The sequence below is a fragment of the Vidua chalybeata genome, chromosome 17 (assembly GCF_026979565.1).
Source record: "Vidua chalybeata isolate OUT-0048 chromosome 17, bVidCha1 merged haplotype, whole genome shotgun sequence".
Lineage (NCBI taxonomy): Eukaryota > Metazoa > Chordata > Aves > Passeriformes > Viduidae > Vidua > Vidua chalybeata.
This window is the reverse complement of record NC_071546.1, coordinates 8,101,507-8,128,542: the sequence shown is the minus strand read 5'-3', so window position 1 is coordinate 8,128,542 and position 27,036 is coordinate 8,101,507. Positions and strand designations below refer to the sequence as shown.

Sequence of the window (27,036 nt, the reverse complement as noted above, 5' to 3'; positions counted from 1 at the left end):
CAGGGGGCAGGGGGTGGCTGGGGGTGTGTGATCACAGAATCCCAGAATGGTTTGGGTTGGAAGGAATCTTCCAAGATCATCTTGTTCCAGTGCACTGCCATAGGCAGTGATGCCAACATGTGGAAAAGCACGTGGGAAAAACAGACAAGGGTAAGCAGGGTCAGGTACAATGGTCTGGGACTCCCAACACCACCTCCAAATGAGACTAGGAAAGGACTTGGGTGACAGAGAGTTGTATGATAAAATAACTTCTTTGCTTTCTTTCTTTAGAAAACATCTTTCACACATGGTATAAAAACAGGTAGTTAAGAAATAAATTTCAAGCGAGCTGTACCAGTGAGTTTGGGGCATCCTCCCCCTTCCTGTGCCTCAGCAGCAAACTCTCTTCTCAAACAATAGCATGTCAAAAAAATGCAAGCAATTCCTCTGTAGGAAATACTGTTAAATTACTAAACCCCCCAGCAAGCCCAAACTTACACAGTTTAAAACAAAGCCAAACAGTTTTCTATAAAGGGGACCACGTTCTTCCCCAGAAATAATGACCCTGGATGCAGGTTTTTATTCTGATAAAATATTGATCCTTGCTGAGGGCTGGAAAATCAGTGGCCAACACCTGGTGAGCTCCCAGGAGCTGCCCCTGCTGCTGGCAAGGGGAAGCTGCTGCTCACACATCACATCCTATCCTATCCTATCCTATCCTATCCTATCCTATCCTATCCTATCCTATCCTATCCTATCCTATCCTATCCCATCCCATCAGCAGTGACACAGCTGCCATGGCACGATGCCACTTCATCACTCATCTCTCATGCTGCTTTTCAAGTTATGTTTGGAAAGATGAATAAGTTAATGAAGCCTCAGAAGATAAAAACCAAAACAAAGAGCACCCAAAAAGCCCGGTTCATGCTCTCAGGCCAGCTGGAAGCGCTTGCGGACCTTCTCCTCAATGGAGTGGAGCTTGACCATGCGCAGTGCGTCCAGCAGCTCCTTGGTGACTTCAGAGTCCTCCTCCTTCTTGTGAGTGAGGAAAGCCCGGAATTTCTCCTGGATGGCTGCCTTGGTCCATGCTGTCTGCTTCTTCGGCGAGCGCTCCAGGATCTGCTGCAGGCGCTTCAGCTTCTTGACGGGGATGTTCTGATACACCACAAAGTCTATCATGGCTTGATCGCAGTCGTCATCTTCTGCAGCTGGTGGGGGAAAACAGCCCGGGGGTTAAAGGGACATGGGACAGCACAGCACAGCCCTGCCAAGGCTCTCTGTGGGACATCTGCCCAGGGAGCTGGTGAATGCCCCAGGCCTGGAAGTGTTCAAGGCCAGGTTGGATGGGTGTTGGAACAACCTGGTCTAGTGGGAGGCTGAACTTCCTATCAGTGATGCACCCTGCACGGGGCAGTTGGAAAACAAGGTGTAGAAGTTCTGTAGAAAGTCAATGTACCTATTCCATGCTCCTCCCCATCAGGGAATAGAAGAAAAACACGGACAAATCTGAAGCAATTGCAGTAAGTATTTACACATTCTTTCTCCTGCAAGTTTCTGTTTTCCCCTGCAGATCTGTAAACCTTGTAACAGGACCAGCCCTAAGCACAGACCCAATCAGGGCGCTGGGATGGGACAGATCTGGCCCCAGCTGGTGGAAGCTGCTGGAGTGCATCCAGCATAAGGAATGAAAACAGAAAGAATTTTCAAAAGGTCAAGGCCAAAGGATTACTCAATCAGGGAGAGATTAGCCCAGTTTCATGCCATTGCAAACTGGGAACGGTTTCACTGGTTATAGTGGGTGGGTTGCTCAGGCTCTGCCTCTCCGGCAGGCTCGGCTTGATGATGAGCAGATCCCTGTGTGCTTCCTGAGAGGAATCATAATAAACTGGAGTTAAAAAAAACCTTCAGCTCCCATTGCTGGGGCCTCCTCCCTCTATAAATATCTGCAAAGGGCTGGTCTGGCTGTGGGGGCCGGCGCCTGACGCACGTGCTGCTGACACTGCTCTGACTGGCTGTCCCCCACCCCGGGACTGCATCCCACTGGTGACAGAGCTTTCTGGTCTCTGTGTCAGGATCACACTCCTGGCAGGGAACTCATGGTGTGAGTCAGGCTTTGTAAGGAGAAATCGCTGCGCTGGTGGTGCCAGGAGAGCACGGAACGGTGAGAGCTGCCCGGGGGGAAGCCTCCACGTTCCCTTGCCACAGAGGAAAATCTTTTAGAGCCATGGGATGTCCTGAGTTGGAAGGGACCCACAAGGTTCATTGAGTCCAAGTCCTGGCTCTGTGCAGACCACCCAAAACCCCTACAACATGCCTGACAGCTTTGGCCATGACCACTTCCTTGGGGAGTCTGTTCCAGTGCCTGACCACCCTGTGCGTGAGTTTCATTAAAGCTTTTCTACCAACCTTCATCCTGATGAAAGAATGACATTTTTTCACTCCAGAACAGCCTCCCCTGGATGTGATGAGGTCCTCATTGCTTTTCAGATTTTCAGGACATGGCACTGTGATAATCTCATCCAGGCTCATTTTCCCATTAAAGGTTGGACCAGATAAATTTTCAAAGTCCCTCCTAGCTTGTGCTCTTCTATGGCTTTATGACTGATTATATTTCTGGAAGCATAAGGGTGAAGGGACACTGCCATCCAGACCAGTCACATGAAATCAGTTTCCCATGTCTGGATCCTTAGGGTGGAGCAGGTGGTTCCAAACACTTCCAGCCTCACCTCAACTGGCGTCATGCCCTTGGATGGGTTTGGGGGCCCTTAAGATGGTTTTTCAGTCCCTTTCTCAATCCCTAACTTGGAGAGGGAGCATGTTACAAAGCACCCTTGGAACCGAGCCTTTTTCTCTGCCCTGCACCTCTCCCCTGTTCTTTTGCCAAGACAGGTTGAACCAGGTGGTCCTTGAGATCCCTTCCAAGCTGGGATTCAGGGATTCTCTGATGTGTGCCCGTTGGCTGTTCCTGCCCAAGCTTCCCCCTCTGCCATGGCTCAGCACTATGTCTGCACCATCACGGTGACGTGATTGACACCACGTCTCCACTTTTACACCTGATGGGTCAAAATCCACCCCACGCCAGCTCCAACAAACCTTGGGCTCTGCTCCACCCAACCTGCACGAGATGTGGCTGCCATAAAAGCTTCCAGAAAACAGGTGCAGCCAGGAAAAAGGAGTGCAGGAGCTGTGCCAGCAGCCAAGCTGGGTGCCTCAGCTGCCAAAACTATCCCCTGTCCCCGCACTCCCAGTTGTCCCTGGTAAGAGCCAGCAGGATTTCACTGTCAGCTCTTTGTTCTCACTGTGCAGTGGCTGTTGCTTAAGTCCAGCACCCTGTCTTTGTTCTATGGGACTGACACTGGAAGGAGATGAAGGGAGACAGACTATTTTAGCCATAATTATTATTAATTATGGATCACTCCATGCTTTTACAAGCCATTTCACCTCATTTGCATCTAAGTAGAAGAAAGTAATGAGGAAGCTTGCCCTCACCCTGGCAGCATCAGCGCTGGCACGCTGTGCCCACGGCTCACCTGCTCCCTCTGTGCTGTTCCCTCTCCCCGGTCTGCAGGAGGTGCAGAGGGTGTCGTGGTACTTGTTGCCCTGCACATTGATCACCTTCCCTTGCTGCTCACAGTCCTGGTGTGGCTGGCAGGGATCGGTGCTGGAGTTGGAGGAGAAGAAGCCATAGGGGCAGTCATGGCACTGGGTGTCCTCAAAGGGGGTACCTGTGTGTGGGGAGACAACAGGACTGTCAGGTGACAAGCTGGCACAGGAGCAGAGGCAGCAGCTGGGGATGATGCCAGACACTGTTTGAGCATGAAGGTGAAGTTTTGGAAATTATCACTGCCAGCATCTCTCTTGGGAATTGCATGTTCTCATGTGGGGCAAACAGCAGTGCTTCCCCACTGTGCTGATAAATTGTGAGCAGCCCACAGACATGAGAGGACAACCAGAGGACATCTCATCTACTGGGTGAGGTGAAAAGGCCACCTCCCAGGCAGGAGCCAGCAGCCAGGCTGGTGGCTGAGCTGCTAAACCAGCCCTTCGGTTCCCAGGGCCCTTTTCCCCAGAGCCAGAGGCTCCCAACCAAGTGAAAGTAAAAGTCTCTGTGGAGCTGAAAGCTCAGCTGTCCTTGGCCACGCTGTCACTGCTCCCCTGGCTCCGGGCCAGCGCTTCCCTTGTGTCACAGGGCTGATGCCACACGGGCAGGATTGCACCGAGCAACATTCCCGTTCCCTGGGAGCAGAGGGAAGGGCTGGGGGGCAGGAGATTTCCCACTCCTTTCACCTCCTCTTCACAAATCAAATTACAAGCAGTTTCTATGTGTTGCCACCACCTTTAGGCTTTCCCAGGAGTCTGATCTTTCAGGTCCCTCCCAGCCCAGACCATTCTGTGATTCTGAGGCACAGCCATAACCCCCAACATCTGAGCCACTCTTTACAAATGGGAAATCCCAAAGAAGTAGATTTGCCATGGGGGATTGCACAAGGATCAAAGCCTACATCCAACCCAAACAGCAAACTCTGCCTACAGCCCCCAGTCCACACCTTCCCCAGCCAGACACCAGCACTGGCAGGTCCAGGACTCTGCCCACCACACTGGACACTCAGTCCTTGCTGTGGTGTTCAGGTGGCTGGGCTGGGGGGCAATCCTCCCCACACAAGAAGCCATTTGCAAAAAAAAAAAAAATAATAATAACAAAAAAAACCCAGCTTCTTCTCAAATATCCAGCTTGCTTGCATGGCTCCTCAGTCCTAAAGCCAATCCTCCAGACAAATTTCATGTTTAATTTCAAAGTGCTTCCCTGTAACGCTTGGAGATCTTCTTCCCCCTTTGCAGTGTTACTGTATTTTGTCATGTCCTATAGAAAATTAAACCCCAAATCTCAATCATAAACATCAGCTGAAGACAACAATTTTCCCTCTGGTTGGTGAGCCTGGAGCTCTTCCATGCCACACATGGAAGGACTTCAAAAGACTCCATGCTTCAAAAGCCTCCATATTTCAAAAGCCTCCCCACTTCAAAGTGTGAAGCAAGACACTGCTGGGTTTGCTGGTGCTGCCCACACTGGTTTGCTGTCCCCTGCTGTGGTTTCCAGGCAGAGCCTGGTCCTCAGTGATGAGTTTACACACATTTGGAGCAATTAAAGGACCAGAGAAATCTGTACTGGGGAAACAGCAGGACAATAAATCCCCTAAAATACCTGGGGACTTAGATCACACAAGGAGATGGAATCTCAGACTCAGGAGTCAAAACAAAGCTGGTTTTGTGGATTTGGAACCTGGCTGTGTGTCCACGTGTGTTTCCAACACAGCCTCTCCAAACTGCTCAATGGAAAACACAAAACTGGCCCCAGAGCTACACACATTCCCCAGCCCTGCCCTTACATCATCAGCCACCTTCTTCAGCCCAGATAATCAGCATTCCCAGCTCCCGGGCTGCCTATGTAAGGAGAAGGGAGCTGATGAATGGTCAGGAGCAGCTTGGACCTTCCCACCTGCCCGTGGAACAGGGCCAGCGGCTGCTCCAGGGATGGCCAAGTCACAGCCTGGCTCTGCCTGCTGTGGCAGGTGAGGCAGGTAGCTGGGGGCGACGCAGCCCAGCAAAGTGTGCTGCTGGGGATTTCAAAAGCTTTCAAAGTGATAGCTGCGGGAAAGCCCAACCAAATTCCTCCTTGGAAAAGAAGCAGGAGCACGCCGGCAAGGATGGCACTGTGCCAGTACCAGAGCTAAAAGGGAGTCAGTCAGGCTCTGGACAGGCACTGGCTGCTGTATTTGGCTGCTGTATTTGTCCTTGATTTTTATCTCCCGCGGAGATTTTGGGACGTGAAAAGAGCCGTGTGAGGATGCACAGTGCCCGTGTTACTTACCCGGCTTCACAGCCCCGGAGCCCGGCGGACACTCGGAGTGCCTGATGCAGAGCTCCATGTTCGAGTAGTAGCCCTGCTGGCACTGGCAGGCGCGGTTGTGCGTGGCATTGCACTGCTGCACCTCCACCTGCTTCTCCCCGCAGATGACGTTGCAGTAGCGGCACCTCTCCAGGTAGTTCCAGTACTGAGTGTAGTGCAAATCCGGGCAGGGCTCGCACACCGTGGGTCTGTCCTTGGAGCAGTGCTGTGCCACGAAGGTCCCCGGCGGGCACTGCTGGCATGTGATCCTCTCGCTCGTCACAGCATCCTTCCACTGGTACGTGGGCTGGGCATCGCAGGCGAGCTCAGCCAGCAAAAGGAGGAGAGCCGGGAGAATCCACTACGGCAAAGACAGCGCAAAGAGCCCTGAGCTCATCCTCAGGCAGAGGCGGGAGCAGCGAACGCGGCTGCTGCGGTTACAGAACTTGTTATTGTTGTAGATACAAGAAATTGCTCTCCTTCCCCGTGCTCTTCCCAGCCCAAGCACCAGCTGCTGCCCTCCTTTGCCATCCCAGCTGACAGAGCATCCTTCCCAAACCCATTTATGATGCATTCAGAACCCAGCTTCCCTCATTCACAACTTGGAGCAGCTCCAGCACATTCCCCTCTTTCACCCCAGTCAGTTCCCCACCACTGCAGTAAGAGACACCTTTGCAAACCAAGAAGCAGAAGGGATGTTTTCCAAACTAGCAGATACAAAGCATGCTCCCTAGCACCTTTAACACTTTTTGGAAACCCAGATGGTCAGGACAGGACTGAATCCCGGAGCTTGTTGATTCTCCCTTTCCTTTCCAAAGCCCACGTGCCCAGCCTGACAAGCAGAAGATCCATTACCTTGGATGGATGCCTCAAACTCGGCACGTGGCAGGATGGCATCGCTCCGAGGGCTTCCGAGCGCCGGGATCAGCAACCTGGGGAGACAGAGAGGGTTCCTCAGGGGCTGGGCCGGAGCTCCTGTCTGCAGCAGCAGGTTCAACCCAACCGGCCAGGGTAAAATCAGAGGGAGATGGGGAAGGGCTGATAAGGAAGGGCTGTTGGGAAAGACTGGGTTTCCTCGCCTGCTTTCTTCCGAGTCAGCCCTTCCTCCGAGGGAGATGCTGGCTCTCCCCAGCGCAGGGAAGGAGCAGAGCCTTATAGCGGCTGCGGGTGGGAGGCTCTGGGCACCCCCGCACCCACGCAGAGCCAGTGGAATCGCTCGGGGGAGGGAAACCACCCCCAGCCTACCGCAGCCCAAAGGGAGCAGGAGTTGGTGGGGAAGCACCTAAGGTCTCCTTTTCCTCCCCTTCCTTTCCATCCCCATCCCAATCCCATCCCTCGGGACCGGCTCCGCTCACCGCACCTCTGCCTCGCACCTCCGCACCGCGCCGCTCCCCGCGGCCGGCAGCGCCTTTATAGACCGGCCCGTGGGAAAGACCCTTCTTGGGGAGGTGACATCGCTGCTCCATCCCGGCCCCCCCGACTCCATCCCGGTCCCCCGAGCCTTTCCCGATCCCGTGCCGCGGCGGCACCGGCTCCGCCTTCGCGTCCCGGCGCCCTCCCTCACCCGAGCGCCGCTTTCGCTCTCGTTTCTGCATTTGCCTCTACAAGTGAAGCTTGCAGAGCAATGAAGTTCGTTTACCTGTGTGGAGGAAGGGGGCGAGAGGGTTTCGCATAGTTTTTCAAAGCTCTGTAAGTTTTACAGGGGGTTGGTGAGAAATCGTTTTCTGGCAAGGGGAAAGGCAGGGAAATTCCCCAGCGAACGTTCTGTTCCCCGGCTGTAAGCGCCAAATAACTTCCCAGTAACAGCAGCTGCCTCTCGCTGGGAGTTTGCCCCGTCAAAGGCAGCCCCGAGGGGCCGATTCTGGCTGTGGTTGCGGGCAGTGAAACCAGCGCTGTGGGAAGCATCCTTCCGGCCCTGCCCAGGGGCTCCGGGACCAGACCCCATCCCACTGCCCCTCCGAGGGCACTGACCCTGCCAAAACAGCCCCATCGTCAGCGCTTGGGCACTGCATTCCTAAAGCCGGCTCCGAGCTTCAACCCTCTCCTTTCAGGAGCACCGAGGATGACACCACCTCCAGCTGTGACACTAAACACGGGTACCTTTTGTGGCACAACAACATCCCGCAGCTAAGGAGGTCAGCACTTAAATCCCTTACAGGCGACAATGCCCTATGTCTTGGACCCCAAGGAGTCAAATGAAAACTGAGCTCAGCTTTGCAGGTACAGCCTTGGCAGACCGCGCGTTCCAGTGCCTCGTTCAAGTCACGGGACTCCTGCAATTTTCCTGCTCTGTCTCACCAGATTCCCTCTGAGCAGACATTGCTGAACAGTCAAAACCAGAGCAAATGCTTAAAAAGCAAATGCAAGTCTCTGCAAGGATGAGGGAACCACTGTGAGAACCTGAGAGGATGTAGAGGTTTTTCTGCTCAGGAGTCAGCAGCCACCTCCTCTTGCAGATCACTACAGAGAATTAACAATTCTGTATCTGCCTTCTGCCTCTTGCCTCCAGCTCTCAGCCACTGGGGCTGCGGATGGAGAATCTCATGGACTTTATTCTGAACACTCTTAAAGATCAGACCTACAAGAGCTAAACACACCATTCACCAAGAAAATCAAACCCAGTTCTCCACTACCCAGAAGGAGAAGGAAACCCCAATGGTCAGAAAGAATCCAAAGCTCCTTCCAGAAAGGTCAGTTTCCACCCACCTTGGTTAAAGAAAATCCTCTGACTCCAGCAGAAGCCGAGGTGGGGGTCAGTACTACAGTCCAACAGCAGGGTCTGGGCTGTATTTATTTGCACTTTACACAGAACAGGTGATGGGCTGATTTTCACAGGCCACTCTAAAGTGGTTTTTCATTTTACTGCTCGTTCATCTCGATCCCCTGTGGCTGTCCAAAGTAATCATGATGATTTGTAACTCATTTTGACATAATCCCTGAGCCAAGTACTGCTGCTTTGTCAGTGTGCACCAGCTCATTAATTAATCAGCTAATCTCCCAGCCCTGCCCTGATACTGAGGCACAGCCCCTTGATGTTTTTTTTGGGTGAAACTCACCACCTGATTGGACCCAGTAGAAAGCCCTGCTCTGGGCTCTCCCACCTGGGGAGTTTCAGTGGGATCCCTCTGCCTGAGGCTTGACCACCCAGGAGCCACAGAGCGTTTCCTTCTCCACAGGCAGAAACACAATTAAGTTTTCCATCCCTGGATTTCACATGGAACCCACAAGGTGTATGAAACAACAGCAGGTGGTTACATCCTGAATGGCACCTGCTGGCAGTCCCTGTGTCCCAGCCATGCCCCTGCTGGGATGGAAACTCCGAGTCCGCAGCTCCTCGCTGCACTGCGATGCCTCATCAACAATTATTTTTGTTGTGAATTTGATAATGACAAAAACGTGCCAGATGGATACTCCTAGAGAGCAAAACTACCTTAATGGGACAGAAAGGGCTTCCCCAGACAACTTCCTCAGACTCCAACATCTGGTGGAACAATCACCTTTGATTAATCTTTTTCTGTCTGTTCTTTTGTTGGCCCAACAAACCTCCCAGAATGGGTTTATAGGTCACTGCCTGATTACCAGAAAGCAGCAACACAACTCACTACTGACTCTGACCAGTGGAGGTAGTATGGAAAAGGAATTCAGCATCACATTGCCATGGCTCTGACTTCACTTCTCCATACAGGGCATAGTTTCACACTCCAGGGTGTCCAGCAGCACCTTCCAAAACTACTCTTGCAAAATAAGGTTTCTTGTTATATTCATAGAAAATTCTGTTAAGCAAAGAAATCCCTCACTTCCCATCTGTAACCACTTTGCCAGCCAGAGACAGGGCTCATCTTTTTCCTTATGGAACGTTTTGCTTTGCAGCTTTTGGTCTCTTTTGTGAGTCCTTTCAGTTTTTTTTGGGGGGAGAAAAAGTCAGCAGGAAAGGTTTGTTCAATGACACACCACAATGTTCCACGTCTAGTCATAGCACTGCAAGGCAAGGGCAATCAAAAAATTAGTATCTACTTCCTTCATGATCTGTCAGCCATGTGTCATTTGCTTCTGAAAATCAGCAAGGAGTGTCCAGGGTAGGTTTCAGTCCCCCCAAGCATTAAGTAATTTGCATAAATTCCTCTAAGCATCTAAACTGATACAGAGTTTTCTGAAACAGTTTTCTCACTTTCTGTTCCTTATAATTAATTGTCCCTGTCTTTCCTTCTTGTAAATTCAATAGGTTTCCAGATGACAGAACAGTCCTGACTGCTGGGGACCCTCTTCTTCAAGGTCTCATAGAAAAGCAGGGTTTGGGTTGAGAGGGACCCAAAGCTCATCCAGTTCTCCCATCTCCAGGACCGATTAGCATCCCTCTGTCCTGCCCCAGCCACCAACAGCAAGGATGGATTCCCAGATCCACTGCAGAGCAATTCCCACTGCACCAGAAATCAGGACCAAACCCAAACCCACCCCAAACCAAACCCATGTGCACTGGCAGATGGACTGCTGGGACTGTGGCGAGTTTCAGAGCTTGTCTGGCTGGGTTCACTTAGTGAAGGGCAGTGACTGTAAACCTCTTCAGCAAGATAATCCTTCTGCTGAAGAGTAAGAGATGAAGAGGAGTCCCCTGGACAAAGGGATAGAATGTCCTGGGTGAAGGGAGAGAAAAACCCTCAGCAAGTTTTCCCCTCAACGTAAAAAAGACAAGGAGCTACTGAGGAGGATCCAGCAGAGGCCATGAGATGATGAAGGGCCTGGAGCATCTCTGATGAGACACAGCTGAGCCTGGTTAGTCTGGAGAAGGCTCAGAGGGGATCTCATCAATGCACATAAATATCTCCAAGGGTGCCAGACTCTTTTTATGGTGCTCAGCAACAGGACAAGGAGCAATAGCCATAAACTAAAACTCAAGGATTCTCACCTAGCATGGGGAATAGCTGTCCATGGAGGTGGCAGAGCACTGGAACAGCTGCCCAGGGAGGGTGTGGAGTCTCCTTCTCTGGACATTCCAAACCCACCTGGATGCATTCCCATGTCCCCTGCTCCAGGTGACCCTTCCTTGGCAGGGGGGGTTGGACTGGGTGATCTCCAGAGGTCCTTTCCAACCCCAACCATTCTGTGAATCTCTTGGAGGCACTGAGATACTCTCAGCATTGCTTCTCTGCCCTGTCTCAGAATAGAGGATCCCCAGGTTGGAAGAGTCCTCATACTAAAATAACTCCAGGAAAAGGCACAGCTTTAAAACTACTTCAGCTGAGGGGAAAAAACAGCATCATAATACTTGTCCCAGCCAACCCCTTTCCAAGCATGTGAGGTGATTCAACCCCACAATGATTTTCAAGTATTTCCTTCTGCCTTGCTGGATCTGGCAGCATTTTTGCAGCCCAGGGCAGGTAATTCCCATCGGCAAACCCGACCTGAGCCCTGGGGCCACCATCCCTGACACGCTCATGGCTGTGCTGTGGCTTCCCTCCAGTGGCACAAACAGTCAGCTGCAGCTTCCTGGGAGAGACCTTCCCAGGAGACCAGGCACTGAACTACCCACCAAAAAATGACATTTTACTGCTCACTGCTCCCAGCCGCACTCCAAATATTTTTCTGTTCATTTTTACAACATACCTGTGTTTACATAACATTTTTCTGTCATTTCCCCCCAGTTATATTTGAAACATCCAGGACTTCATCTGCATTTTTTATTCTTGTTTTGCTGCACTGAATAGATACATGGCTAGAAGGTAATATTCATCCACAAACTTAAACAAGACAGAATATATGACAGCCCAGAACAACCTCAATTCCTGCCTAAGCCTTTGTTAAATGAAATCAAGTACAGAAGTTCCCATTTCACTGCCAGCAACTCTGAGATTTGAAGAGACACTGGGTTTGAATTCTACAACCAGGAGAAATAGAAAACTTTGTTAAAATGCAGCTCACCTTTCAATTTTATTAAGAATAAAATTTTATTAACATAAAATTTTCCAAACTCCATTGATATGAAAATCACCTACAGGGTACAACCTTTCCACTTCCTCCTACCAGGGCCATTAGGACTCAATATCCAATGCTTTTATATCTGGTTATTTTCTGGTTTTTAATTCCTTTTTTTTTAATCTAACCAAATAAAATTTAGACCAAATAGTTTTATTTTATACCCTAATTTACAGCAGCTACAGAAGATTTAAAATTGGTATAATGTTTTAGCTTAACCACTTATATCCACTACTCACAGAGAGTGGAAATATTAAGGAATTTTTTTAACCCATCTAACTTGATTAATTTAAAAGTTTTAAAACATTTAGTTCCTTTTTCTTCTTCTGGAAAGCAAATCTGGTTACACAGGCACATGGAAATACCATCACTGAGTGAAGAATAAAGCCTCCTTAGAAGCATGTTCCAAAAAATCCCACCATGGTGGATGATGGAATCAGGCTTTGGGATGCACAGCAGGTGAGAGGGAGCTTCTGCTCACCATCCACCAGTGGAATTTGTCTGTAAAAAATGATCCTTTCAGTATCTTCTGCTACTGGACACAATGGCTGCTGCCAAACCCCGAAGAGTGAAGGTGAATCACCTCTTCCAGGAACACCAGTGGGGTAGGGATGGGTAGTCTGTTCTCCTCAGCCAGCTCAGTTCCATTGCAGGAGCACTCCTGGGGTTTTTCCATGATCTGGTATTACCTGAAGGGCCCATAAAATGACAGCTGCCTCCAGGATATAAAATTTCAGCCTAAGAATAGCCACAGGAGAATTCAGAGGACAAAATAAGTAAAAAATTAACTTAGTTCTAACAGAGGACAATGTTCTGCTTTGTCTCCTTCAGAGAGACTTTTCAGACTTGATCACCTTTGCTGGGAAACGATCTGTGCTGGTGTTCAGCTCATAGTCCAGAGACAAGGATCACAGGGGTTTAAAAGAACCTCCATCCTGCTCAGCCACTGCCTTCTGCTGGCACAAAGGCCTTCCTGCCCTTTCTGTGGCGGGATCAGGACCAGAAGAAAACTTGGATTAATCGCTGCCTCTTCACATCACTGCGGCACTTGGGGCACTTCTTCACCACCTGTAGAAATCAACAAACAAAACACACAGGGAATGTATTTATTGTGGAGAAAATGCCATAAATGGAGGGAGTTTTCATGTAGGCAAATAGTGACAGGTTAAGGGGCAATGGTTTTAATCTAATGCTTCCCTGTTTCAGATCAAATTTTAGGAAGAAATTCTTTACTCAGAGGGTGCTGAGAGGCCCTGGCACAGCTTTCCCAGAGAAATTGTGGCTGCCTCAGCCCTGGAAGTGCTCAAGGTCAGTTTGGATGGGGCTTGGGGCAGCCTGGTCTAGAGGAAGGTGTCCTTGCCCATGGCAAGGGGTGGGAAAAGATAAGCTTTAATGTCCCTTCCAACCCAAACCACTCTGTGAATCTCTGATATTAAAATCTTTACCACATTTTGGCCAACATGAACTACAAGCCACAGCAGCCACCTGTCAGTCCCCAAGATCGTATCTGCTGCTTGCAACCTCCCTGTTACCACACAGTCAATTATTTCCTTGGTAGTAATACAAAGAAGATGAGGCTTTGTGGCTCCATGCAAAGTGGCACCAGACTTTACAGCACTCGTTCCAGCTATGACACATCTGGAGGACTGAAATACAGGAACGAGGAAATGTGGAGCTGCAAGAGCTCTTGTGAAGTACAGCTGCACCTGTGAGTAAAATCCTGTCAACTAGCTGAGCTCCCTGAGTTCCTGCTTCCTCTTGCACAGATGACAAGGAAATGTCTCCTGGGCATACTCGGACATGGATGACACACGTGGTCATTGCCAAGAGTTTTTTAGGGGAACCAAGTACATTTATTTCTTCATAGCACCCCACACCTTTCTCATTAGCAGCACGAGACATGAAGACACAAGAGGCATCATTTCTCCATTCAGGTTTCAGTTTGCTTCTTCACTAGTCATCAATTTTAAACTAATTTGACTTGCAGATGAATCCGAACTTCCTCTCATAGCTTGCAAATTACTGGTAAAATTGAACTGGTCTGTTTATTTCAAAAGGGAGATAGCAATTTTTTTTTTTTTTTTAATAAAATAATCTTTGGGAGAAGATTGCCAGCTCAGGAGGCCTAAAAAGATGGGCAGCCACATCAGGTGCACAGCACAGCCTTCCCTGAAGTGTGGAAGTTCCTCATGAGAATCACAGAGTGGTTTGGGTTGGAAAGGACATTAAAGCTCATCTCATTCCAAACCCCTGCCACAAGCAAGGACACTTTCCAATATCCCAGGTTGCTCCAAGCCCAGTCCAACATGGCCTTGGACACTTCCAGGGATGGGGCAGCCACAGCTTCTCCAAACAGCCTGTGCCAGGGCCTCACAGGGAAGAATTTCTTCCCAATATCCCATCTAACCTCTGGCAGTGGGGAGCTATTGCAAGAAAAGGTGCAGACTGCTAAGTAGGCTCAGGCAGTAGGATTTTTGTTCTGGTGACATTAACTGAAATATCAAAAATGGAAGGGGAGAGGAAAGGTCACTTTATTTCCCAACAGCCAGTGCTTGCCAAAGGCAATTTTAACTGTAACATTTAACTGTGAAATCTTCGATTATTTGCCCATATTACAGATAGTCCAAATGAAAATAACTTACTCTTCTTGGAAGACCTGTATGAATAAATGCATTTAAACACTTGGAAGCAGCAACAGAACCTCTGGAGAGAAAACCACACCCCAAAGCAGCATATCCCAGTCCAGTCTCTGCAAGGCTTCCCTAACACTGAATCACCCAACATGCTCCAGCACTAATCCCCATAATCCGCCTCTAGCTGCAGGGAATTCATCTGCTCTGCTCCTCCAAAAGCTTCTAAAAGCTTCCAAAATTATTCACCACCTCTCCCCACCACTTTCATTAAATAACAAATTGGACAAGATCACAATTTGCAAACCCGGTGTTGTGAATGATGCTCTGAGTCACTTCCTTGGTGGGACAATATGCACCAACGGGCTTTTGAGCTGAAAAAACAGTGAGTAAGTTATTAGGAAAGAAAACCAGGAGTTTTAAATGTTCTGTCAGTGTGACAAAGCCCAATCCCATCCGATGAGAGTTCAGAGCTCGGACATGGTTGCTCATTTCCTGCTGGTAAAGGTACCCCTGTCCCAAACACATGGATAGGATTGACTGTCCAGCCTCACTGGACATGAGTGGGAATGGATGTGGTGGGACATGACTCCTCTGGGACTGGTTTCAGAGAAACCAACTCCTGTTTGCAATCCTGTGTTTCCCTCTCAGCTGCATGACCAGCACAGCTCTGCCTCAAAACAGGAGAAGCATCTCTGCATCAGCACAAGTCACATCCTGAACTACAGGGGGATAGGGGAGGTTTGGACAATAGGAAGAATTTCTCCATGGAAACGGTAGTAAAGCACTGGAACAGGCTGCCCAGGGAAGTGGTGGAGTCACAATCCCTGGAGTGTTCAAAAAACGAGTGCCTACGGCACCTCAGGACGTGGTTCTAAGGTGAACACAGTGGTGCTGCTGGGTTGATGGTTGGACTTGATGGTCTTTAAGGTGTCTACCAACATGAATGAGTCTATGACTCTGTATTTGACTTTTCATTAACCAAACAACACCTGAATCACATCATGAGCCACTTAACACTCCTGTACGCTGAGAACATTAATCACTACACAGGAATCTGTAAGGAAGATTAATCAGGCAAGTGGCAAATACAGAAATAATAATAATAAACGTAAGATTATTCAGTAAGTAGCAAATATGGAAATAATTACTAGCAAATGACCCATGACTCATTTCCTCAAACATAGAAATGGGATATCTAAATAGAAGAGAAAGAACACTTCCAGTTGGAAGGGACCTACAGTGATCCTACAGTCCAAGTGCCTGACCTCTTAAGGGTTGAACAGAAGTTATGACACTGTAATATTAAAGAGCATTAGGGCCTCTCTAGGAAGCCTCTTCCAGTGTTTGACCATCCTCTTGGTATAGAGATGTCTGCTAATATCCAGTCTGAACCTCACTGGTAAAAGCTTTGGACAGCTCCCATGAATCCTGACATTAAATCCCAGGGAGAAGAGCTCAGCACCTCCCTGTGTCCCCTCCTCAGGAGGGGCTTTGGACAAGGATCTGGAGCGACAGGACAAGGGGGAGAAGCCTTAAAAGAGAGCAGGGTTAGGATGGGATATTGGGAAGAAACTCTTCCCTGTGAGGGTGGTGAGGCCCTGGCACAGGGTGCCCAGAGAAGCTGTGGCTACCCCATCCCTGGAACTGTTCAAGGCCAGGCTGGAAGGGGCTTGGAGCAACCTGGGATAGTGGAAGGCTCATTCCAGGGGTTGGAATGAGATGAGCTTTAATGTCCCTTCCAAGCCAAACCATGTTTATTCTATATTCCTCTTGGACCAACTCTGTCTTGGCTGCTGTATTTTATTTGGATGTCAGTCCAATGTTTTCTGTGCTTACCTGACAATTCAATGTCTTCTGCCTGAGAAAAAGACCTTTCTCTGGAACTTGGAAAAACAGATTATTTTGTACTTCCTTATAGATTGACAAGCTGAAGAAGTTTCTTTTCCTTCTGTACTGTTTTTGGATATTCTTGCGATCAGCAGCCTTCTCATCACATATGAATGTTTAGAAACCCCTCAACTCTTGCATTATTCTGCTTTTGGCTGCTGAATTAAATGCTGGGTAAGATGCTCCGAAACCCAGGCACCCTGGGACCAACTACATCCTCTTACCTAAAGAATTTCAATTTACTCAGCTGGGAAAACTAAGAAACAGGAGATGTCTGAGCAGGAATTCAGAATCACAGATTCACAGAATTGTTTGGTTGGGAAAGACCCTAAATGTCACAGAGTCCAATGGTTGACCCAGCACTGCCAAGTGTACCTCTCAACTATGCCATTAAGTGCCACATCTACACATCATAAAGCCATCCAAGAATGGTGACTCAACCACTTCCCTGGGCAGCCTGTTCCTTGTTTGCCTCATTCTCATGCTTTACAGTAGGATTTTGATGGGGAAAATTATGAAAATGAAAGAAAAAAAAATTAAATAAACATTAAAATATTAAAAAAACAACAGAGTTTTTCAAGTTGACTCCAGATCTTGTTGCCTTTGTAGTTTTAGACCAGAAAACACGTGGAGGCAGCTCGGAAAGATGCAAAGGTGTAAAAATCCCAGCTTAGGGCAGAGATCTGCCTCCAATCATATTGCAAACCATGGGAAACAATGGATCAAGTGGTAAATCTTCCATTGGCATTTGGGTGTTCTTCCTGGAAAGAGAAGAATTCTGATTCCAGCCCTGTTCACATCATTCTCCTGAAAAGCACAAAATTCCCCGGCAGTTTTTGGAAAAAAACAAACCAATAAACAGGAGAACCTTTAAGAACTGCTTCCAGCACGTTTTGCAGCAAGTGAAGTCACATAATGGGCATTTAAAAGGCACATCATCCTCGGATTTGCAGTTAGAGCAGTGGAATCTTCCTAGAACAGAGGGGAGGGTGAGGAGAGAGAAAGAGAGGGAGGAAATGACTAAATTCCTGTAATCACCTGTGAAATTCTCATGTATCCACACGTCCAGTGCAGTCCAGAAAACAATGACCATGAGTGTAATGAACTACCTCAACAGTGCCCTGCCACATTATTTCTTTCAAGTGACCTCACAGTCTCTTGATGCTTCAGATCCCTTTAGGAACTCGGGTCACATCCTTCCTTTACGAGGAAGTTGCCAAGAAAAAAATCCCTAAAGTTCTCAGGAAACTACTACAGCATTGTGACAAAGACAATGAAGAACTTTGAGAGCACATGCAAGGTACAGAAAGCACAGATTCTCCTCAGCAAACCACACTAATCACACTGCACCTGAGCAAACACAGGCAGGAACCAGTGATTTCATACACCATCAGTCTCAGTCTTAGTCTTATTTCTGTAATTTATCTTTATTCCCAAGTATTAGAAAATTACATCCCAAACCTCTCCTGTACCTACCACACTCCGGTTCCATCTCTAGGGGAAAGATGGGCACAACTTCAGAGTCTGTGGGTGCTCTCACATTATTGGTTTCTGTGGACACTTCAGTCTTTGGCAACTCAAGTTCACTTTTCCGGCTAAAGCAGAAGGAGGAAATCTTACTCTGAATTTTTTCTGGTGCCCCACTCTTAGAAGGGGCTGTGTCTGGGGGGAAAAAGAGAAAACCAGTGTACAACCTGTATCATGCAAAACAAACACTAGGACTCTGCAAAACACTTTCAGCAGTAAATTCACTCAGTTGTCATTGTATAAGGAAAAAAACAAATTTAAAGAACTAGTTTTTATGCCATAGTGCTTGGCAAGAGATGTTTTTGATAGATACTAACACTAATTCAATATTACTGAAAGACACCCTTTATACTGAATTAGTTCTATGGCAATTCTTCCTACAGAATGGGCCTTGATCCACTCTTGCTCCCATCCCACTTAGATATAATAATTCTGCCTTCACCCTTAACACACTTCACAGTTTAAGTATGGCAGAACTATAACTAATTTCTTTCTTATTTCCTTGCACTTCCCCAACTCATGTTACCTTTTATCTTACTCCTGTTTGAGTGTGGCTTTTTTAACCCAATGTAGAGATAACCAAATGCTTTGATTCTCCTTGACAGGCCTCAGGCAGGGAGGCCCAAGCCCAGGAGAGGGACTTTTCACAGGGGTGGGGAGTGATAGGACAAGGGCAAATGGCCCTAAACTAAAGGAGAGCAGGTTTAGATTAGAGATTAGGGGAAATTCTTCCTTGTGAGGGTGGTGAGGCCCTGGCACAAGGTGCCCAGAGAAGCTGTGGCTGCTCCATTCCTGGAATTGTTCAAGGCCAGGTTGGATGGGGCTTGGAACAACCTGGGATAGTGGAAGGTGTCCCTGCCCATGGCAGGGGGGTGGAACTGGATGAGGTTTAAGGTGTCCTCCAACTCCAACTCAAGCCAGTCTGTGATTCTATGATTCTGAGGCTGTTGAGCCCTACCCATCATAATAATAATAAGTAAGATTCTAAACTTGTGACAACTGTTCATTCCCTACCTTGTATGTGGCTGATTCCTTTTATGCAGCTCTCCAGGCTCTGGGGTTTCCCTTCACTTTGCTCCAGCTGTTGCAGTTGCTTCTCTCCATCACCACAGACCATTCCAGTCAGATCCTTACACAGCTCTCTGAACTGCTCTTTGTGGTGAGGACGCACGAACATGTAAAACCCTGGCCAAAAGAAAACACAGTCAAATGCATAGGGAAATCAATGCCTGACCATGGAAAACTCCTCGCTTTGGAGGGGAGAAATTCTTTGGAAGTTGAATAATACCAGTCAGATTCCTCAGAGTATCTTCTCTGGTGAAACACTTGATGCTTTTGTGATTTTTATAATTACGAGGTTTTCCTTGCCAGAAGGCAGATGAGTATTTAGTATTGAAAATAATCTCAATTTATCCTGAAATTCTTCTACTCTCTACAGCTCAGAACAAACACCTGCCCCAGCACTTCACCTGACAAGTGATCTAAGAACATCAGGTATACACACAATATCCAGAGAGACTCTCAGGAAGGAAATTTCTTACTGTTTGGTTGACAAGGATTCACAACACACATACAGAAATTCTAAAAAACCCCATTATGACTTACTGCCAAGCACAGACAATTCTACCACAAAGTCCTCTGAGGTCAGAACAGTTGCTCAGAAGAGACAGTGACTGTGAAAGAGTGCTCAGGGGGAGGTTATGACTCATGGTGTCACACAGCTCATCTTCTCCCACTCTCCACTTTGCCAAGACTAATCTAACTAGTTAACACACCAGGATAAGGGTTTTCTCTCACAACTTGCAGACTATGGTATCTGTTCAAGGCCAGTGGAATGTTTGTTGTTATCTGCTAAAGATAACAAATAAAATTCCATCAGCATTTCCCAGCATAAAGCAAATGTATCATTTCCAGCGAAGAGTCACCCCAGAGACGTGGGAGAAGGTGGAACTGAGGTAGCACATCACACAAGATATCACCATTGAGGCAGTCAGAAGCAACATATAATGCCTCTTCTTCTTTTAAACAATTAAGTCCAATTTCAAATTTTAAAAACCTGTAGATCCCTAAACCCTTCCATCACTAAACCCATGAAAGGAAAATAAAATAAAACAAACCACTTCGGAGAAAATAAATTATGTCACAGTTCCAGAAACATTTTCAGCTGAAGCTCTGTAGAAGAATAGTAAATCAAAAGCTTGACTACTTATCCTGAAACCTGGAAGTGATCTAAGAAGTTAGCACCAGTACAGCAATCATTGGTCATGGGAATAAAATTGGGTCAGTTCAATAGTCAGCACTGTCTTTTCTAAAGAGCAATTGTAGTAATTGAGGAGAAAAAACAGTCATGGAAGCATCTAACTGAAGTTAGGTGGGATTAAGGTTAGGACTGGAATTACTGAGGTCTTGTGTAATGTTTTTAATGGACAATTTCTATTTGAACAGACAGAGATAACGTTTTATAACCTTGACATTTTTTGCTCTCTGAATGGCATTCATTGAACACATTGCTCCTGCTGCTCCACTGATCTGGGTAGCTAAACCAAAAGGTGAGACCTCACATGAGATCACAGTGCCCACACTTTCCTTTCAAATAAATAAGAGTGATTTTTAAAAACCCCTTACTTTGTAGGAGATGAAAGTCCTGTGGCCTCTCGGTGGTGAGCGTTGCTATCACCGACACCATCGCACCGTAATCATCCGTCTTCTTGTAAGCCAGCAGAGCCTCGTAGAACTGCCTGTAGCTGCTTTTGTCCAAAGCCCTCTGCACATCACTGAGGTAGGCAGTCCTCAGGGCCTGGTGATGCTCTCTCCTGGAGCCTGGAGCCTTTTCAGCCTCTTTCCTTGGAGCTGCACTGGCATTCTGCCCTGAGAGACAAAGAACGCGTGAGCAGGGCTGGAGGAACAAACGGGTCACTCCATCATAGCCACTTCTCACTCCATTTGGAGGGAATTCCTGAACTATTTTGAAGTGGTGAAGCCAACCCCACCTGCTCAGCCATACACCTCCCTGTGGCATGGCAAGACCTGCTCCTGGGAATGGCAATGGAGCAAAATTATTCTGGGGATCACTTTTAACCTCTTCTGGAGCTCCTTGATCATTTTAAATGGAGAAACGTGTCAGAAGGTCACTAGGGAATGAGGAAAAGGGGCATGGAGGTCAGCAGTAAATCAGGTTTTGTGGTCCACTGAAGGAGTAAAAGCATCTTAAAGAGATGGGTAAACCAACTCTGCTGGCCTGAAATGGGCAATTTCAAAGTACACATTTCTCACCCTTTGTCACCAATAAGAGTGGGGTGTGTGTTTCCCAACAGGAAAACAATGTCCAAAAATACTATCTAACCTGATACAACATTCAAGAGAGCACAAGAGTCATGAAGGAGGTCTAGAAAAGTTAGGAGCAGCTTGGAACATCCTGCTAAATGCCAACTGAACTTTATTTACAATATTATTCTCCGATTTCTGGTATGTTTTAGAGAAAAAGTTCTGGTTTGCATATCACAGGCATGCAAATATGGATGAAGGATATGATATTTATGTATTTAAATGTATTTAAATTAACCACCCATATCTTTTGGTATCTGGAGCCTTATTATGATAAAGATAATTAGGTTTGAAAACACAGGTTTCATTCAATTTCCTGGAAGGGAAAACACTTGGGTGTGAATTTTATAGTCAGTATTTATTGCATATCCTAGAGCTTTCTTATATTTCCACAGAAGCATTCTTTTCTTAAGGAGTGAGGCACAGAAATAATGCATCCATTTACTCCTATTATTTTCTCAATAACTTTTAGTGGAAACAAGCTTCTGTGAAACCATTCTAATGGTTTCAGGAAGATTCTGCTTTATTCAAATATTCTCAAAATAGAAAAGAATATGGGAAAACAAATCAAAAGAAACAGTATGGCTTCACACATTGAAAGCATTTAAAGCCTTCCAGGAAACTGGCTTGTTTTTTTAAAGAAAGGATTATCATTTGACTATTCTTTGTCCTCTAAAGAAAGACTTCTAAGCTGTCCAATGATCCTACTCATTTCCTTGTGAGAAACACAAAAAATTCCCAGCTGTTCTCAGGAAAACCCATAATTAAATAATAAATGAGCCCATGAGCTTGAAAATAAATACTGGACGGAGTGAGATTAGAGGGATGCACACAGAGATTACATTTGCTACTCTCTGTTTCTGCAGAAAAAACAGGCTGTCCACAGAGGGAGTGTACACATTACACCAAGAACAAAATGAAACAGTTTCTTCATACCTGAATTCATACTGATGTAATCTTAACTCACACTCCTTAACTGGCTCCCTTTCATGGACCCTGGACAAACAGGAAGCCCAGCAGATCTGTGCTCAACCCCCACTTTTCCCAGGTCAGCCTCTACTACAATTGTCTGGCTTCAGCTGGTTTCTTTCACATCCACCTTGATTTAATTTATTGACTTTCGTGTTTTGTTTTGCACAATCCTTGCTGAAAATTCTGAATTACCATCCCTCCCACCTACAGAGAACGAGCCACTGTGCTAGGCAAACGTAAAGAACATTGATTTGCTCTGGGAGAACTTCCAGTCAGTGATGAAATAGAACAGACTGGGTTTTTATTAAACATGGAGGGTACCTGCACTATTCAGTCCTGTTGCCAAGTGGGATCCTCCCTGGTTCAGGTGGAGCCCAGGGTTCAGCTGAGCACATGAGGCCTCGGAGAATGTACTTTTCTGCTGGCTCTGTTTTTCTTCTGTTAAATGAAACCAGTCCATTAACAATGAATTTAGGGAAGAATGAACATGGAATGGTGCATTTCAAAGTATGCCATCCTGTGTTGAAAACATCTGAGCAACCAACAGAAGCTGTGGCTGCCTCATCCCTGGAAGTGTCCAAGGCCAGGTTGGACGGGGCTTGGAGCAACCTGGGATAGTGGAAGGTGTCCCTGCCCATGGCAGGGGGCTGGAACTGGATGAGTTTTAAAGTCCCTTTCAACCCAAACCAGTGTGGGATTCCACACAGATTTATTTCTCTGATGATGAGCTAACACCCAACTTTTTCAGAACTTTACTGCTCCAGGACATCACAGATTTGACAAGTTCTGTGAGGACACAATCACCCTCTATTCACAATTCTGCCCACTATGTGGGCAGCAAAGAAGACACACACAAGGTTGTTTAATTCCCCACACTAAATTATTTAAGCAGATCAGTAAAATCCCCTTTTGAAACAAAATGACATCATTATCAACTCTGCAGTAACCAATGCCCAGGCATCTGCACAGCTCAAGGGAAGGCAAGAGCATCATGGAGAGCAGAGACTTAGCTCAGTATTGATTAAATTGAACTTCCTTGCATTTCTACATATCAGACACATCCTGCTCTATGACTGGGTGAACAAGGACATTGTCCTTCAATTGCTACAACTGAACCAAGCTCCTCACCCATTCTCTTGGCCAGGATCTCCCTCTCCTCCCGTGGGAGGCTGTGCTCAGGTTTGTAGCCACAGCCCACTCCAGTCAGATTGCAGCACGCTTCATCAAACTGCTTTTTATGCTGGGGTCGAACAAACTGGTAAAAATCTTGCATCAGAGAGAGGGAAAAGGGGGGGGAAAAAGAAAGAAAGAAAAAAAAAATCAATCCACAACAGGCAATAAATGCTACCAAAAGCTACAACAGCGGAACTTCAAGGTTAGATAAAAAGGTGCAACTAAATAAATTAAAATTAAAATGTTTTTATCTAATATTTATATAATAAGCACACTTACACAAAGGTCAGCTATCATGCAAACATTGAGCAATATTATCAGCAGTAGGTAAAACCTCATTTTTTCACAGTAAATATAAAGTAACTCACCTCTCAGTGAAACAGCCCTTGAGGTGCCTCAGAAACCATGAGATCCAAGTAACTGCTAGGCTGATACTTCAAATAACTGATAAACTGTTAACTTTACTGTAACTCCTGCTACTTACCACAAAATGCTGGCCCACCAGAACCCTAAACATCAAATCACCTTAGATTTCAGGTGCCTGACAGTTTTCAAAACTAGACTTAGACCTTGATTTGATGATCAAATATTTTCTTATTTATGTAGATCATAGCAAATTGGGAAACCAAGTGACTGAGCTTGCCATTCTTTAACCTTAGAATTTCCCTGAAACTATTTACAAGATGCATAACTATGCATTTATTATTTCAGTTGATGAAAATCTCACATTTGTTCACAAATGTCACATTTGTTCACAAGCTGAGAGAGAAGTGTAAAATTCCACAGAAAATACTGTTAAACGAGAAGAAATCTTGGTGGGAATTCACCAAGTTGTTAAAAGGCAATAAAAAACCAGCCAATGCTGTAACTATCCACCTTTGCCCAAATATTTTGTTTTTTTTACTCACAATCTAAGCAAAAAATTTCTCTCTATATTCTATTTATTTACTGCTTTAGCACTGGAACCCTTATAAGGCATCTCTCCAACTCACACAACCACACTCTTGATCTCCTAAACTACCAGGAATAAATCACTGTACTTTTAGACAAAGCTTAAAATAACACAAACTTCCATGGAATTATTTTTTTCAAGTCAAGATGTGAGCTAACACATGATAATCAGAGAGAATCTTCTGTGTTATATGGGGATATAAAGTGATGAATCATCCTAACTGAGCTGTACTTCACATCTAAAACATTTCTGAAGTACCCAAGCCTGTTTAAGAGATGAAAGTCACTTCTACAAATACCCCAGGGATGTACAAACACTCTGAAAGTACCTCGCAGCAAGACGTGCTTTTTTTCATCCTCTATAAAGAGGGAGCTCATCTGGGACAGCATGGCATGGAAGTCATCTGTCTTCTTGTACTGCTGCAGAGCCTTGGAGAAGAGCTCGTAGTTCTGCTGGCTCAGGGTGTCCTTCACCGTGGCGATGTAAAACGTGGCCCGCGCCTTCCTGGGCTCCGCCGGCTCCGCACTCCGCTCCTGCTGCACGGCAGGAAAGGTCCCTCAGTAAAAAACAGCACTTGAGGGGTTTGTTTCAGGTGGAAGCAATATGTTTACAATTCCAACAGCACATAGGATAATGGAAAGAGGATGGAAAAGTTGGAATAAGCACAGAGGTTGGAGGTTGGAATAAGCACAGAGGTTGGAAAAGTCCTCTAAGATCATCTAGTCCAGTGGCCCACCCAGCAGCATCACAGAGCTCTCCACTTAAACCATGGAAGTTTTCACCTAACAGGTTGTAGTTATGGTAGTCACTCCCATAATCCATGCATTATTCACCTTGCCCACTAACAAAACAGCTTCAGGAAAAAATCCTAGAGAAGGCAGCCAAGTATCATTGCACAATTCTATTCTTAGGAGAAGGGTTAACAAAATGACATTTAATCCAAAGCTGGAGGCTGAGGTGACTCATCATGACATCAGATAGCAACAAACAGCAGATAGCAGCAAACACAACCTTTTGCATGAACCTGTTCTTTTCCTTCTCTTGGATATTATCGGCTTCGGGATCAGTTTCGTTTGCCAGGTGCTTGGCAGATTGACAAACAGGGAACATCCAGTTAGGAGAGCACCTTGGACAACTGCTGGCACTCACATCACCCAGGGAATTCTCCTGAATTTATTGTGACTTAAGCAATTAGCTGCATAATGAGTTAACTGGGTTTGGAGACAGGGCAAAACAATAATGCACAGCTGCAGAGTTAACACACAACCATGACCCACCTCACAGGGGTAGGATGTGATCCCTTACCCCAAACTGGTCAGTTCAATCATTTCAGGCTCTACCAAAGCAGCTGGACTTGCTGATCATTGTAGGTCCCTGCCAACTGAACTATTCCATTTTAATCAAAAAGAATGAAACCACCCACCACCCCAGTCAAATTGTTCACAAAGCAATCAGTGTCAGAAAACAATTATTTTCACCTACCATCCTATGTGGACCTGTGCTTGATTTGGTCTGGGATGTCTGGATTTGGGAAAGAGCCTGGCAAATAGCTTTCAGATGTGCACTTATGAATATTTACAATTTGAAGAAAAAGCACACTTGTTCTAGCATCAGTTATCTGTCTGCCTGAAATTTCCAATTCAAATTAAAGCAATCTATAGATCAAAGGGATGGCACAGACACAGAGAAACACATACTGTATTGCTGACTAGCTTTATTTTCTTCCTTCCTCCTTTCTGCTCATCTCTTAATCTCTTCTCATACTGAAGGGAAAGTGTGGACAGACGATGTGCCTGTGAAGATGAAAAGAAAGTACGTAAGATACAAAAAATGCTTTTCAGAGTTATTGCCCGTTTAATTTAGGTATTTCCAGCAGTAAAACTTGGTAACCCAGTTAGTGACACCATCCAAGAAAGTGAAACAAGTCAATCTAAATTATTGTAACAGAGCCTGGGCACATACTTGTTTCTAGAGGGTAGAAATTTACTGGACAACTCACAGAGACCAAATTAGAAGACAAAGCTGCTCTTGAGGGTACAAATTCCTGGCTAAGCAAAGCTGGACTCACAGCAGACTGTTCCAGGACAGCCTGAGAGTGTACACAGACTGTGTAACCAGTGGTTCACACTCCCCTTCACTTTCCTGCCTGGAACTCCCTGTACGTAAGGGAGTGAAGAATTGGAATATAAGCAGCAAGTCAAATACTTATGATACATGCAGTAAATCAGAAAAATTATCAAAACCATCTTCTTAGTCCTGTGCTATGTAAAGGCAGCACCTTGAAAAACATGATTCAGCAGAAATAAAGCTTCCTAGACATGAGGCGTAACCAACAAAAAATCTGATTACGGGGAACCGTTATTAAATGGATTGAGAAATTATTACTTTTATTGTGAATTTTTGAGGTGGCAAAGCAAATTCTTTCAGAATGAGAACAGCTAAACTTTCATTATTTAGGGATCAAGAGTGCAGTGTAACTTTGATTAAAGGAAAAATGATAACACAGATACTATGCTGGATGGTGAAGACAGGAAATGACACCAACCCCATCTGCAGTCCAAATCCAGTGCTCAGTGCTGGACTCAAGAGTGAAAGCTGGGTGACTGCCTGAGAGCCACTGCCTGTCTCAGGACTACACTCACCAGACTGCTGGGATCAGGTCAGCAACTTGAGAGCAGCACAGGGTGACCCCAGAGCTCTCCACAAGCCTCGGACAAGCAGCAATGCCAAAT

At 46.4% G+C, this 27,036-nt stretch overlaps 2 protein-coding genes and 1 long non-coding RNA gene across 16 annotated transcripts in view; 1 reads left to right on the top strand and 2 right to left on the bottom strand.

The window, feature by feature from the left end:
• Positions 1–217: 217 nt before the first annotated feature.
• Positions 218–7,577, bottom strand: TNFRSF6B (TNF receptor superfamily member 6b). Of its 4 annotated transcripts, none has more exons than XM_053958834.1 (5): positions 7,506–7,577; positions 6,722–6,798; positions 5,849–6,227; positions 3,510–3,704; positions 218–1,187 (listed from the first exon to the last, which is right to left on the bottom strand). In XM_053958834.1, the coding sequence occupies exons 2-5, from the start codon at positions 6,761–6,763 to the stop codon at positions 910–912; spliced, it is 894 nt and encodes a 297-aa protein (XP_053814809.1). In that variant the 5' UTR covers positions 6,764–6,798; positions 7,506–7,577; the 3' UTR covers positions 218–909. The 4 variants fall into 4 exon arrangements, with proteins under 4 accessions (XP_053814809.1, XP_053814810.1, XP_053814806.1 ...); XM_053958835.1 differs by lacking the exon at positions 7,506–7,577 and adding an exon at positions 7,431–7,477; XM_053958831.1 differs by lacking the exon at positions 7,506–7,577 and adding an exon at positions 7,227–7,370.
• LOC128796812 (uncharacterized) lies at positions 6,811–11,541 on the top strand. The gene is made up of 3 exons (XR_008433903.1): positions 6,811–6,877; positions 7,918–8,556; positions 10,089–11,541. It is a non-coding gene; the product is annotated as an uncharacterized LOC128796812 (long non-coding RNA).
• A 371-nt stretch (positions 11,542–11,912) lies between these two features.
• RTEL1 (regulator of telomere elongation helicase 1) overlaps positions 11,913–27,036 on the bottom strand; it is a 45,345-nt gene continuing 30,221 nt past the window's right edge. For 4 of the 11 annotated variants that reach the window (XM_053958824.1, XM_053958823.1, XM_053958822.1 and 1 more), the window contains 9 exons: positions 26,002–26,097; positions 24,633–24,840; positions 23,308–23,445; positions 22,501–22,617; positions 20,509–20,751; positions 18,898–19,068; positions 17,833–18,018; positions 17,225–17,328; positions 11,913–12,904 (listed from right to left, as the gene is read on the bottom strand). In XM_053958824.1, the coding sequence (XP_053814799.1) occupies positions 12,830–12,904; positions 17,225–17,328; positions 17,833–18,018; positions 18,898–19,068; positions 20,509–20,751; positions 22,501–22,617; positions 23,308–23,445; positions 24,633–24,840; positions 26,002–26,097 (1,338 nt within the window). In that variant the 3' untranslated portion in view covers positions 11,913–12,829. Of the gene's footprint in view, positions 12,905–16,978; positions 17,118–17,224; positions 17,329–17,832; positions 18,019–18,897; positions 19,069–20,508; positions 20,752–22,500; positions 22,618–23,307; positions 23,446–24,632; positions 24,841–26,001; positions 26,098–27,036 lie in introns of those variants that run through there. The other 7 variants (XR_008433902.1, XR_008433901.1, XM_053958825.1 and 4 more) reach the window with 7 other exon arrangements.